Here is a 15,544-nt window from a genome sequence, read left to right on the forward strand (position 1 = left end):
GCACCAGATAAATATGCGCCACACAAACCTCATTTGATTTGTGTGAGGGTTGTGATACTGCCCAGGTGCCCAAACTGAAGCAGGTGGTTTTATTAGGGGGCCACACCACGAGCCTTTGACCTAAAGGTCTAGTCCACAAGGCAGTGGAGCATCGTGAGGAGATGCAGTCCCATGGTAGCCGGTGACCAACAATTAGTTCATACGCCATTTGTTCCCTCAGGATACTGGAACCCATGTGCACCATTGGTTTGGAATCAGGGTTTTCCAACTCCCCTAGGTGGACTTTCCGTGTCCACCAACCCGGTCAAAGTGCCGGGCATTCGCTTTTCGTCCTCTCACTTTCGTGAACAACACCCACGCTACGAGAAGGCAGTGAGTAGGACTTCCCTGACAGAGGCTATATATTCGCGTGGCCATGTGAGAGCATTTGAAGAGGGAGAGCGGACTCTCCCCACTCTCGACCGTACCAGGGCATTTGGAGGCTTTCATTTATACTCTCATAAATAAGTTTAACTGTGGAAGTCGTTGGAGCTCTCAATACGTACATTCGCTCCACTTTTTACTCTCGTGGGCATCTAAAGACTTCGATTATAAAGCGAAATCGTAGTATTTCTTCCTACTTATCACAGGAATAAAGTGAGTGAAAATGCATTTTTCGATGTATTTAGTTTCCACTTGTTACTTGCATAGACTGTTGACACAGGTAAGTATATCATCATCTAGCAGTCTTATTTTAGTTGATACAATATTTCATAATCTTTAATAATGTCGATACTAGTCTTGGATTTACTACGTTATGGTTTCAGACCTGAAACACCAAGTTTTGGTGATCTATTTTCTCAGAAATAGACTAACTCTTGGGGTTGGTACGTACTGCTTCGCAATAGAAGATAAGTATAGGAAATCTCGTAAATCTTTGCATAATCATTCATTGACTGGAATTACTTCACTTTATGACAGTGTACAGAAATTCAGCAAATTGAAAGAAATGAGTTGGCGAAAATGACACGAGTTAACGTAGGAAATCAGTTACTACAAATTAAACGCTTCACAATCTATGTGAAGTAAAGGAATGAGTGAACCTGACTAGTCTTGAGGAATTTTTAGTTATTCCTTCCAGTGTCATTTTTTAGGACCCTTCCTCCTTCAATCCAGTTGAATTAATTTCCCCGACACGTATCCTCAGGAATACTAAATTTATCTGACGACGTTAAGCTTTGGAGAACGCCTTCAGTCTCTGAATCTTCATCTATTGCAATAGATCCAGCTCTGGAGTGATCTTTTGACGACCTACAGTGTCTTAAGCTCTCATGGGCATCTGAAAGTTATTCTCACGTTCATCTGCAACATGGTCTTATGGAAAATCACTCAGAAATGAGAAGTCCAACAGAAAATGGAATGAAGGCACGCCTTCTGTTCATTACGATCCGTCAAGTCTCGGATTTCGCCTCTGCAGAAGAGGTGCAAGTCAAGTTTCAGGAGTGCTTTAAGAGGGACTTCAATGCCTTTTTATGGGTTTTGTACATTATTTAATTTTAATTTCCCAGCATTTGTCTCTTTCCGGTTCAATGTGGCTAGGTTCTGACTGAGAAGGATCGGCGATGGAATGCTAGTAGATACGAAGGCTCGGTAAATGAAAAACCTCCCCTATTCCATCCACAACCATTTGAATCACTTGAAATACATTCACGTGTGAGATGTAAACTCAGAAAAGCTGACCGACGTAGCAAAATCATTCTACTTAAGGAACACTGAAGATCATTCTTTACCACCAAGCTACTGGAAAAAATGATTTGTTTTACTCTAACTTGTAACGTGGGAACTTTCATTATACTGAAAGGAGCAGCTTCAATCTTGACAACACCGATTAGCGTGATGTTTTCACATTCTCTAAGCCAAGGCACATCACCAGAAAGTTGGAAGCTGTCTCACGTCACACCAATTTTGAAAGTAGGCCGACGCAGAGAACTTTCAGGCTACCGACAGGTAGCATTACTCTCTATACCCTCGAATTAAAGGAGTTCCTTGTGTGCGACGGTCTATGTGATTACTTAATATCCATGAACCTCTTTTCACTCCAATAGCGTGGTTTCAGAAAAAGTCACTCTTGTATAACCAACCTGCTGATAGCTGTGGAAAGACGGACAAGCATCCTTTATTGCAAGGAGAAGGTTGACGTTATATACCATGGCTTCTCAAAAGCTTTTGATAAAGTCAACCATATATGTCTTACCAACAAGCTCAAACAGTCAGGCATCAAATCACCACTGATTGATTGGTTTACTTCATATCTAAATAATCGAATTCTTAAGGTCAGTGTTAACTTCACTCTTTCTCGGGTTATGGAATGTCCTAGTGGGGTTCAATCGGTTCAGTACTAGAACTCGATCTTTTCCTAATTTAAACGAACGATATTCTTTAGCAGGTATCGTAAGGGTCGATTATTTTTGCTGATGGTCTGAAACTCTGGAGAGGAGTTTACGACCAAGAGAATAAGCTGGAAATTCAGGAGGATCTGACTCGACCTCAAAGTTGGTCGGACAACAAAGGGCTTGCCTCTAGAATTCCAAAGTGTGAATTAGTTCATCTGAGACATATTACAGACTACGAACAGAGATTAGGTAACTCCTTCTAGAGGCACCCAAAGTTGAGAAAGATCTGAGAGTATTGATACCCCATGATCTGAAGTTTTATGCCGAGACGAAAATGCCTTCCTTGAACTGGTAACATTGAAGCGTATTTTTGGCCAGTTTGACATAAGAACTTTACAAATAATCTTCAAGTCTTATTCGTCCCCATTCAAAGTACGGAAAAATAGTATTTCCTCCCCCACTCAAAAGGGATAAGGACACACTGAAATGTATCAAACGACGGGTCATGAAATCAGTTCGGGGACTCAAATTGAAGTCATATGAAGAACGCCTTCAAACGCTGAAACTTTATTTGTCAAAGTACAAAAGTCTTAGAGGTGACTCGCTTATGACTTACGAAATTCCCAACACCTCTGAGCATCCCCTTAAACACCTACTTAAGCTAAGTCCTAACACAAACATTAGAAGTAACACCCAGAAACTCGAGATACAACACAGCAGAACGGACGGTAGACACACCTTCTACTCCTTAAGAGTAGTCAAATGTTAGAATTCGCTGCCGACTGAGCTAGTCCAGGCGATTTCCCAAGAGCCCTTTGAGAGAAAACTTGACATATTCTTAAGGACTAATGACAGCATCTCACTATGAGTTACCACTTTTTTTTCTTCTTTTATCGTTAATATACCTAGTTTCCTACCTGAAGGCATCAACGATCCACTGCCACTAAATACGGAAGCCCGTCAAGCGAAAACTTCTTCTATTCCATTCAGAATCATTTGAGTCAGTATTTGGGATGCGCCTTTAAAGGCGCTGTGATCAGAAAGAAACGCTACGCCGAACTCACTGTCAGTCGCGATAGTGTCCTTCACGTATGTCGATTCTCTTTTGGAATTTTTAATATGGTATCATCGGACATCTATGTTTTTCACGTATGGCCATTTCAGTGTCTATTCGGCACCAATGGTAGCAAAGATTTGGACAATGTTTTGAACTTGAAAACTGAGAGATAAATACGATGTAATTCATTAGCATGTAAACGAGGGTCTAGACAAAATACTTTATTTCATACTTTCACTAAAACATTAATGTTTCCATTGAACTGACTTTCTATTGCGACTATGTGTTCAAATTGTTTTCACTTTTCATCGTATCCCAATTTCCCACGAACTATTTCTTAGTGCGTATTTCGTTTTACAGGCGTTAAGACTCTAGTCTAGTTTAAGCTACTCCCTGAAATTTTGGTCCAGTATGTGTTATCATACGTCAAATGTCTCAGTATCACAAGACGTGTTTAATACATATTTGGGTTTGCTTAATTTTAATCAAAGTAATATTTTATACATTAGTTTCTACACTTTCGTCCATCTTTTCGTTGCCTCCTTAGTTCTCAGTAACTAAATATTTTCATTAACTGTTCCCGTTTTCTTATGCTAGTGGGAAATGAAACAATCATAACTTATACATATCCCAACTTTTAAGTTGCTCGTTATTCCTATCTGGATTGAATTATGTAAATTGCATTCACAGAACAGCTTTAAAAGGCACATAGAACACTATATCCTTACTTATCTCAAGTAAATTCAGTCAAAATAAAAGTATGGACAGGAGTAGATGTTTTGCTAAAAGATTTCTAACATTCAAGGAAAACCTGAGTGCAAATTCATAACTTGCTGTGTAAAAGTATGTTTACAACTAACTTTCAATATATACAGTACCTAGGTGTTTTATTTGTAACCAGTAACAGCAAAGTTATGAACAGTAATCAATTAGATTCTATGTTAATAGGGATTAATAATTACTTGTGGTAGAATTTTAGCTCACTTCTTTTTGAATTATGTACTTCTGTTGTCTAGGAAGAGAGTGAAAGTCTAGCACTTGTATCACCCATCTTAGAAAACAGAGCCTCGAAAATCCCCTGCCTGAGTTTCAAGTACTCATCTTATCCATCATTCTCTTCCGTTATGCTTGGGACTGTCTAACGGACTCCTAAGTTAGCTATTAATCCAAGTGTTGCAAGAGGAAATTGTCGTGCGAGATATGGACAGTTTTTGTTAGGAAATTATCATCAGTATGTAATTCACTTCAATTAGATAAGAGTTACAATACTCGGGTTCAAGACAAGAACCTATTTCTTCACCTTCCTGATACTACGTAGTTTGAGTAATTAATTGTACTCAAGCGGTTAAATAGTTCTATACTTCTTACGACTATATTAGTAAACTTATCTGCTTCGTTTGTTATGTATTTTGTTAGCAGTAGAGCTGTTTGTTTTTTTATAAGGGAAGGAATATAATACTGGACCATGATACTAAATCACAGGGTACATAAATTGATCAATTATCCAACCGATAATTAGGAACTATATTAGATCTACCGAGATTTAATTAAAACGATGTATAAGCATTTAAATATTGGTAAAATTAGAGTAGGATCACTCCTATAAACAAATTAGTCTGATTTAGTATAGCTGGACGTCCAACTTCGCTCATTGACCAACCACATCTTTTGATACACCATTATGGTTTATTTCAGTAACATTTAAAATTATCGAACATTCGAGTTTGCTATGTTTTATGATAGATACTGGAACACTAGGTGAAAATGTCAGTCCAAACTCTAGTGACTAAAAAGCGAAAGGAGTTTATTGGACTCCCAGCACCCTTGGGATATGCTGCTGGCATAGGACGTGGTGCTGTAGCGTTTACTACAAGATCTGATATTGGTCCAGCCCGTGAAGCTAATGATGTTTCAGATGAACGACATGTCGCTCCATCTAAACGTCGAAAGGAGCAGGAAGAGGAAGAGGAGGACCTAAACGATTCAAATTATGATGAGGTAAAGATCTGTCGGTTATAGTTTTGGAATGCTTTTTGTAATGTTCTACATATAGTTTCCGCCGTTATTTCTATACACAAGAAATACAAGGACAATTTGTAGCTATATGAAAATGTGTGCACGAAAGAAAATATCAAATATTTTGTTTACGCTTACGATTCAATTGTAACTTGTATTAAATAATTGTTTGGTAATGCTATTTTATGAGTTATTCTGTTGGCCGAAATGTAGGCGTTGAATATGTCAAGTTTAAAAATCTTCGGGGTGTTTGGCTTTAAGAAGTTATTGAAATTTAGGAGAATATTTATTATAATTATCATAAGTAGGAGTTAGACGCTGAAATCCGAAATGTCAAGTAAACAAAAACTCTACATTTGTACTAAGTTTATTAGTTAAAGTAAGATAACACTAAGGACCAAACAATGCTCATTGAAAATCTGGCTTCCTAGATATCGTTAACCGGTGTTTATCAATTAGTCCTTTCTAACCTATTTTTCTCTGTCTCATTCATTAATCCCGCGTTCATTTTCTACAGCTAATTGACCTGGGCACTCGGTCTTTAATCCTGTTTAATTACTTATATTCATTCTATTTGCTGAGGCTTCGGAAAATGTAGCACTATCAACCTTTACATTATAACTGCACTCCACAGGAGAAAAGTGTTTTTTATAGTCAGTAAATTTAGTTTGTATTCTTATACCCTATTTCAATTTCGTCTCTACTTATTTGGAATCCCCTCAACTGTTTTCTGTACTTTCTGACTCATGAAATTTGTGCATTTCTGAAGTAATTAGGTAGAAAAAGTAACTATGTCGTTTACAATACAATAAATGATTTCACTCAATATTTTTCGGAGTTATCGAAGTTAACTTTAAAATTAAACGACTTGTCAAACAAAAGAGAGATTAATGTACATGTTTATTCAGAACTTTTTCAAGTTTCCCCTTATTCAAAGTCCCCGAGAAATAATGCGTTTCTCGCGATAAATAATAGAGGGTTGAGTGTATAATAATGATAAAATGGTGAATACGAACCAGTTTTTTTGGCTCAAGCCAACTAATCCTCAGTGGTAAAAAGTGCAAAATAATGCTATGAAATACAACTCATTCATTAGGTAGGTGATTACACTTTTGATGTGGTAAGATGTTAAAAGATCATATATTCGATACTCCCATTTCACTTATTCCTGAGCCACACACGTTTAGTTGCCAGTGTGACACTAGATGAAACCTGTCATCAGCTGTATTTTACGTTTTTTCTACCAGCCTAACACTCCATACTTACAATATGTATCCATCTTTAGCTTAAATAGGATCTTCTTTATTATTTTGCATCTAGTTTACAGGCTATGGTGGTAGTTTGTGTGCAAAAGATCCTTATGAGAAGGATGATCAAGAAGCAGATGCTATTTATGCTTCTATTGATGATAGAATGGATGAAAGACGACGGGAGTACAGAGAAAAACGTTTTCGCGAAGAGATCGAAAAGTACCGTCGCGAAAGACCAAAGATTCAACAGCAGTTCATGGATTTGAAGCGTGATTTAGCGAGTGTATCTGAAAGTGAATGGAATGCTTTACCGGAAGTTGGCGATTCACGAAATAGGAAGCAAAGAAACCCGAGATATGAACGTTTCACTCCGATCCCAGATAGCATAATTGCAAAAGGCTTGTCTGATGGTCAAGTAAGTCATCTTATAATTCTATTTCAATTCTTCTGTTTTAGACCAATGTTTCTGTAGATGTAATTGAACAAAGTTTAGGGGGTTTAACTACACCCTTTACTTCACAAACAGCTCAAATGGATATTGATATGAAAAAAATTGGTGAAGCACGTACTTCTTTGATGGATATAAAGCTGACACAGGTACATTTCTTGCTGTTGTCCACTTAAATGTTTCATTTCATTCTTAACTTTATCTGTTTTAAAATCTTCAGTAATACCAAACTACAGCAGTGCAGTCTATAATGGGGTCCGAAATGCACAGTTCCTACCACTCAGAGTTCATTTGCTGGATATATCAGCAAATAAGTTCCGCAAAAATGAACACAAAAGTAAAACCTTTCCGTAAAGCACATAACTTTACAAGCCGAAAACAGTTGCGTCTAATCGCAAGTACTTTTTAAAGTAGTATTTTCGTGAAGCTACTAACATTCATGTATTTATGCCATTAATAACAAGATTATTGAGGCTGTTACACCGATATGAAAATAGCACCACTTGTTTTTTAAACACATTACGTGAGTTCTGTATGTCTGTATGGTTGCATAATTTATAAAGAAAATATACTGAGAATCTTATTTACTTATATATTTGAACACATAAATATTAGTACGAAGGGGCACCGAATACATATGCGCTACACAAGTCACTTAATTTGTGTGTGGGCTGTGATACTGTGCGGGCGCCCAGACCGAAGAATCGTTTTTGCAGTCTCCATTGATCTTCGTTCTTTGCAGACATTGGCTAACAGTCTTAACTAATGCTTTGAATCCATTATAGACAGATAGTAGGCGAATAGGGAAAATCAGTTGATGAAACTGGAAATCTTCGGTGACTGATGTTTTTGGGTTGTGTTACGTATACCCAGCCACCATCTACATCGCCACCCAATATTAGCTGGTGTCGGAGTTGGAAGAAAACCAGAGGCGAATAAACCAAAACATGCCACTCGTCCATGAAGTCATCAAATGTTGATTTAAGAAATCTGGTAGATAAGGACTATCAGACTAGGGTTCGCGCGATAATCGCAATCAGTGTTTTGAGACGTTAAATAAAGTAGCTCACAATCGGTCACAGTGGCCTAGATACAATCACTCCTTATCTCTCCTTAAATCACAAACTTCAATATTATTTCATGCCTTCCGTTTCTCGAATACAGATCTTTTTTTGAACCGTATTCTTCAATGTTTGGTCCTTCTAGCCTTTAATTAGATTTCACCGCCATTCGTTTTGTTGATTTTACTTCATTGTGGTGATGTGATATAGGTACTTGGACTGATACACACTTTTGCTAGGCTTTATGCTGATTATTTGTTATGACGCCTTATAACTTCTTCCAATCCATTTATAACTAGGTTTCTGACAGTGTATCAGGACAAACTGTTGTTGATCCTAAAGGGTATTTAACTGATCTACAGTCTATGATTCCTCAACATGGTGGTGATATAAACGACATGAAAAAAGCTCGACTCTTATTAAAATCGGTACGCGAAACTAATCCTAAACATGCTCCTGCATGGATTGCATCTGCTCGTTTAGAAGAAATAGCTGGTAAACTCCAGGTTAGTTTAGTCATAAACTGATCTCATATTTAGCCATTTTATAAACTTCCATGTACTTAACTTACTAAATGTATCATTTTGTCATGCAATTACTGTGGTATATTCTATAGAGACTTGGTCAGTGGATAATTTCAGTAACTAATCAGGTGGTATACTGACCATACCACGTTTTACTTCATATTCTGTCATCCTGGATTGGGTGAATAACATAACCCATTAATCAAGTATAAATTTTTTATTCAGTTTTAAGGGGGATTTTCGTGTGGCTAATGATATTGCTTGTTTTCTCAAAACAAAGTAAATGGAGCAGGGTTCAAACCTGTAACACCAAACCACCTCTCCAATTTTTGAGAGCTCTCATTCAAATTGTCGCTACTGATACCATCTCCGATATCTTTGGAAATCCCGAAATTACATTGTTCACCATAGAAAACTTGACATCAAAGAAGTCTACTACATTCTGTGATCCTTGGTGTTTGATCCATATTTTAAACTAGATAACAGGTATTCTAACGAAGCATTTGTTTATTTCAAGCAAGAATACTGATAAGAAGCGTTAGTTAGGATGGATTTAATGAAAAATATGGACACTCAATTATATTAAACTTGGTCTGAAAACTTATTAAGAAGCTGTAGAATTGAGATATATTTGTTGGCAGTTTTCAGTATTATGTTCATATAGTCTTTTGTAATATACCAAATGAGCTTGAGCTCAATTTATCCAATATTAAACATATAAATGTAATCATTGAGCTGTCTAGTCCCTAAGGGATCTTACCTAGCACTAAACATTTTTGTCAATAGACGATTGCGTAGTAACTATTTTCATTATTTACTTACGTACGCCTGTTACCCTTCGTGAAGCACAGAGCTCCAACCAGGATTCTCCAAGCAACTCTGTCCTGGGCTCTCCTGTCCAGTTGTTCCTAAATGCTATTCATTCTGACAACCAGCGCAACAATTAACATAGGTACATAGAATGTCCAGACAATGTGACAGACCGGGAGAACCAGTCGAATAGCTGGGGAAATGAGGCGGTGCTTGAAATAAGTGAAACCCATTAAACCCAAGCTGGAAAGAACCATTTACATATTGTCTTGTTATAGGTGCTGATGTACTTTTATAGGCTAATCTCACAATGTGATCACTGAAGTAGATAGAGTTTTAACCTACGTGCTTAATAAAGTGGATGGTAAAATAAATAGCTAGATGAAGTTCAAATACATAGGTTTTAGTCGGAGTTTGTTACTACAAATCCATTACTTAAAAAGACAGTTTCTATAACACTACATCTTATCATTTCCCTTTTTCCAGTGTACTTTTAATTAAAACTAATTTCAGGTCATTAGTTTATTTCTATTTCATTATATAGGCAACTATCTGAGGATACCTTAAAGAATAAACCTGAGAATTACATTACATTAATTAAAGATGGGCAATAATTGAAATTAGATGAAGCTCATAATGTAGCTGAATTCGGCCAATTCACCTTATGAATTCGCTTGATTGTACAACTATAAAACTCGTTCACATGATATCTATAGTTTCATGGCTGATTATACGTAAGTTTATACGAAAACACGTCTGTCCTCCGAAACTCAACTTTGAAAAAAAGATGGTCTAATAAATACTTTGCATTCAAAGCTACAAACTTACTAAGCACTTAGCTAATTATATATTAATATTATTTAAATGCATACGCAACTACTACTTTGTTCATACATAATTATTTATATCAGTATATTATTTCCCTTAAAAAGCGAGATTTTCTAAACTGATCGTATTGATTCCACATTATTTGATTGCATGGTTAAAACTATGTACTGGTAACTTTTATCCTGTCAATATAGCTTATAAACTTCTTTAATTTTCTGTGGAATAAAGGTTGCGCGCAATTTAATTCTTAGTGGATGTGAAGAATGCCCTAAATCAGAAGATATTTGGCTCGAAGCAGCACGGTTAGTACCATCTGAACAAGCAAAATCTGTTGTAGCTCAAGCTATACGTCATTTACCTCAGTCAGTCCGTTTATGGGTAAAAGCAGCCGACTTAGAAACAGAGCATAAAGCTAAAAAAGTTGTATTTAAAAAGGGTAGGTTTTCAGATATTTTATTGTTGTAAACGACTTTTGTTTTAAACTATAATAAAACTCAGTAGTCAGTCTCACTTTCATGTGTTTGACTTCGAACCACAATTGTACAAATGCTAGAAGATTACCCGCCTATTGAAAGTGAGGTGGGTTATACAGGGTCCAATCCTATAGATGTTTAAATCATTGGGCACTGTTTGTTTAGTGGAAAAATAATCAATTGTTTCATCATAGCAATCGGAATTTCCTGTCCATTTCGATGGTGTCTTAGGGCTGGTTTCTCAGTCCCTGAGCTAATGATAGGACATGTAGTAGTTGGGCGTGTAGACCACTTCACTTATATTGGAAGTCTCGTCACCCCTAGTATGTTGGTGTCTGACGAAGTCTGAGCACGAATTCAGAAAGCTCAGTTGGACTTTACCTATTTACATCACATGTGGCCTAGGCGAGACAACCGTTTGTCAACTAAAAAATGAGTATGCTGAGCACCAGTTCACTCTCTTATGCTTTATGACCGGGAAGAATAGCCTTTAAAAATAGAGAATATTTGTAGGTTACTAGTATCCTACTGTAGTGAAGGAGGACACAAGTGAGGACAACCGATTATGTATTCGGCACAAATTACAAAGTTCTTTGGTAAAATAGAAAAACCATCTCTGCAGTTGACTGACATTTACACGCTTCTGCTTGTCTTCTCGCCGGATCGTGTAAACCGAGCCACGTCTCTCCGTGACAGTCTACGGTCCTTCTCACTTCGGGATCAACTTTCCTGACCCTGGTCCCCTTGATATGTTACCTTTCCGTTCTCTACACTTTACCAGGTCCCCTACTGCAAAAGGCTTCCACGTTCTCCTCTGATGTTCCACCTTCTCTATGTCTTATATTTGTTTCTTCTCCACGTTCCTTATTGCCTCCCTCCTCTCTTTTCTTAATCTTGTTGTTGTCAATTTCTGTTGTTGTGGCCAGGTCTTATTATGCATTGGAAGCCGTGACTGCTTACCATACATACGTAGGAAAGGTGACTTCTTGGTTGTTCCTTGTATGGAGACATCATGCACCAGCAAAATTAATTTTAACTCTTTCTCTCAATTCCCGCCTTTAGATGCTAACTATTCTTTTAACGTCCGGTTGTTTCTTTCCGTAAACCCGTTCGTCTGAAGGTGATACGGTGTAGTTTGTATCCTCTTGATGCCAAACTGCTTTAGACGGGCCTTAAAATCGTCACTTATAAAACAGGGACCCTGTTCGGTTAAAATCATTATCGGTATTCCGTGTTACTTTACAATATGCCGGATTTCTACTTCGGTTACTGTTTTTGCCCGCTATTCTGCAATGGGTAGGGCATCTACCCACCGTGTAGCATGTTCTGTCATCACTAGCAGGTATTGGTTGCCGTTAGCCGTCTATGGAAACGGTTCCATCACATCCACCGACCATAGATCACCGACTAAAGTTACTGCGACTGACTGCGATGGCGGTTATTTGTATCGATCGCTTTTCGTTAGTTGGCACTGCTGGCAAGTTGACACGTATTGGGCCACATCGTCTCTCATTCCTGGCCAGTATGCGCTTTGTCGTAGTAAATCCGTTGTTCCTGAGACACCTGTATGCGCTACCTGGTGACACTCATGTATCATCTTACGCCGCTAGTCTTTCGGGATCACAGCCACCCAATTTTTGTCATTGTCCTGCCAGACCAGTGCTTCATATGCGTTCACTCTGTCTTTTCTTTTGCTGAAGCAACATTATTACCTCCTTGTCCATTGCTCGTTTATCAACGTCTGTTCTCTCTTTTGTCACTCTACCTCTCAAAGTTTAGGGTCAGATTTCTGCTGCCGGATGAGTTGTAGTGGGTCTCCCTCTATACTATTCACCGCGTGTGCTGTCAATGGAAGCTCTGCTTCTATGTCTGGTCTTGATAAGTAGTCCGCCATTATGTTTTGCTTTCCTGGAACATGGCCGATACTGAAGTCATACTCCTGCAGACGTATCATCCATCGCGCCAACTTCCCACGGGGTCTCTTGCTGTTTTTAGCCACTGTAGGGGTTTATGGTCAGTCTCGATGTGAAATCGTCTACCTAAAAGGTACGGTCTCCACTTGTCTACTGCCCACACAATTGCTAAACACTCCTTTTCGATTGTTGAATACTTCTGTTCAGCAGGCGTGAGAACGCGACTCGCGTATTCCACCACTCTATCAGACTGACTCAAAACGGCACCTATACCATGATTACTTGCATCTGTAGCCACTGTAAACAGTTTCTCGGGTTCAAGCAGTCTGAGCGTCATCTGGGGGTTTGATTTGATTGAGCGTTTGTTGGGCGGTTTCAGCCCACGTAAACTTAGTGTTACTCAACAACTTATATAGGGGTGCTGGTATTTCTTTGAAGTTCTTGACGAACCGACTGTAGAACGCCGCCCTTCCCAGAAACTGTCTCAATTTCCTTTTCGAGTTAGGTACTGCAATGTTCTTTATAGTTAAAATTTTCTCCGGCAGTGGTTTTATTTCTCCATTTCCTACTTTATGCCCCAACAACGTGATGTTACTTTTCGCTATCTGCGACTTGTCCTTATTAATTCGAAGTCCGAATTCTTCAATTCGCTTTAAGACCGCTTCCACATTTATTTAATTAATCACATATTGGTACAAAGGGCACCGGATACATATGCGCCACACAAAATAATGAAAATGGGAGGAGAAGGAAGAAGGTGTGTATATATAAAATAAGGAAAAAAAGAGAAGAGTAATGATGGGGGTGGAACTGAAATGTACAACCAGAAGAGCTCTCTCAGTTAAGAAAGTTATAGCCACTCTTTATGAAGAAAGTAAAAGAAGGTTGCAGCAGGATCGCCACTGGCTTCTATTCTGAGCCATATCTGATAACGTCTCTAGCCACTGTGTTGCACCATCTCTCGGACCCCAGCCAGGGAGTCGTGAAGGACCAACAGAAGCTAGCCCTTTGCAACTTTCTTTCATACCACGACACCATGTCATACACTGACCTCCTCTCCGCTTTTTCCAACCAGTCCCAGGGTCGGCAAATAATGCACGACGTGGAAGTCTCTGGGACGACATTCGTAAAACATGTCCAAGCCACCGAAGTCGGTGTTTCAAGATGGTGACACCAATTGAATTATCGTCTCTGCGCCCGAACACACGATGCCGAACCTCTGCATTACTAACATGGTGTTGCCACTGGATGTCAGCAATCCTTCGGAGACAACGATGATCGAACACAGAGAGACGTCTAACATCCTCAACTCGGAGAGGCCAGGTTTCACAAGCATGGAGCAAAACTGCTCTCACCGACGCGTTGTAGATCCGACCTTTTACAGCCAGACTAACATCACGAAGGCGCCAAAGATGGCCCAGATTGGCATAAGCCGCTCCAGCTTTCATTATACATGCATCAATCTCATCACTCACGCCACCACCAGCACTTATGTAGCTACCTAGATACACGAACTTCTCAACTACTTCAATCTGCTCACCATCTAGGGTGAGTACAGGATGAGAATCCTGCCAGTCTCGTAGGAGTACTTTGCACTTGGAGGGTGCAAAGCACATGCCGTACCTGCGGACACTGATTGCCAACTGATTAAGTGCGGATTGCATGGCTTGGGCATTATCGCACAGTAAGACAATATCATCCGCATACTCAAGGTCGAGAAGTCGTTCTCCAGGCAGCAGATCCACACCGCCATTACTTACATCCATCAGAGCTGTTTCCAGGATGTCGTCGATGGCAAAGTTGGAGAGGAATGGTGAGATCGGGCAACCCTGCCTAACCCCACTGCTCGAATGGAACAAGGGAGAAAGGTGGTTGTATGCCCTCACTCTGCCTGAGGTGTTCGTATACAGGGCCTTTAAGATGTTAATGAACTTCTCAGGCACACCCTTCTTCAATAGACAATCCCAGAGAACAGTCCTGTCCAACGAATCGAAGGCAGCCCTGATATCAAGAAACACTACGATTGTTGGCCTGCGATAAGTATGACGGTGTTCTAACATTTGGCGGAGGGTGAAGATGTGATCAATGCATCCTCCACCAGAACGAAAACCAGCCTGTTCCTCGCGAGTCAATCGTTCTCGGGTTTTAAACAACCTACGAAGAATGATAGAAGCCAATAGTTTGGACGCAATCGGAAGTAGACTTATCCCCCGGTAGTTATTGCAGGAACAACGTGAACCCTTTTTAAAGATAGGGACGACTATCGACTCATTCCATGATGTTGGAACACTTTCTTCCTCCCAAACCTTTCCAAACAACGCAGTCAGTTCCTTAGCCAGAAGGTCACCACCATCTTTAGAAAGAGCCGGAGGTAAGTCATCTGGGTCCGGTGATTTGTAGCGCTTCAAGAGTCGGAGTTCCTTGCGGACTTCCGCCTCGTCTGGTGGATCGGTCGTCACCGGCCATGGGGGGCAGGGCAAACTGGTTGATGTTGCCGGAGCAGCAGGCCAGTTGAACTGCCCTTCGAAAAATTCCGCCCATCGTCCAAGACGTCGACAGATGTTAGTGATTGGCATCCCATCATCCTCGTAGATTGTTTCACTCAAACCAGACTTCTTGCTGCCAGTGGCTCAGATGAGTTGGAAGAGCTTCCGGCAGTTACCAGATGCAGCTGCTGCTTCCATCTCATTAGCACGCTCCGACCACCAGGCTTCTCGGTCCTTACACAAGCTTTGCCCAATTTCGTAGCGTAACAGCCTTCGTTTGTGGTCAAACTCACGGTGACCCGGAGT

At 39.6% G+C, this 15,544-nt stretch overlaps 1 protein-coding gene across 1 annotated transcript; it reads left to right on the forward strand.

Moving 5' to 3' along the window:
• Positions 1 to 5,193: 5,193 nt before the first annotated feature.
• Positions 5,194 to 10,831, forward strand: Smp_164470 (putative pre-mRNA splicing factor; the record flags this gene model as incomplete). Its single annotated transcript, XM_018788811.1, has 5 exons — positions 5,194 to 5,427; positions 6,766 to 7,110; positions 7,152 to 7,292; positions 8,504 to 8,710; positions 10,595 to 10,831. 5 exons carry the CDS (start codon positions 5,194 to 5,196, stop codon positions 10,829 to 10,831), a joined length of 1,164 nt encoding a protein of 387 aa, XP_018654316.1.
• Between the last annotated feature and the right edge of the window lie 4,713 nt (positions 10,832 to 15,544).

Source organism: Schistosoma mansoni, chromosome W (assembly GCF_000237925.1).
Source record: "Schistosoma mansoni strain Puerto Rico chromosome W, complete genome".
NCBI classification, from domain to species: domain Eukaryota; kingdom Metazoa; phylum Platyhelminthes; class Trematoda; order Strigeidida; family Schistosomatidae; genus Schistosoma; species Schistosoma mansoni.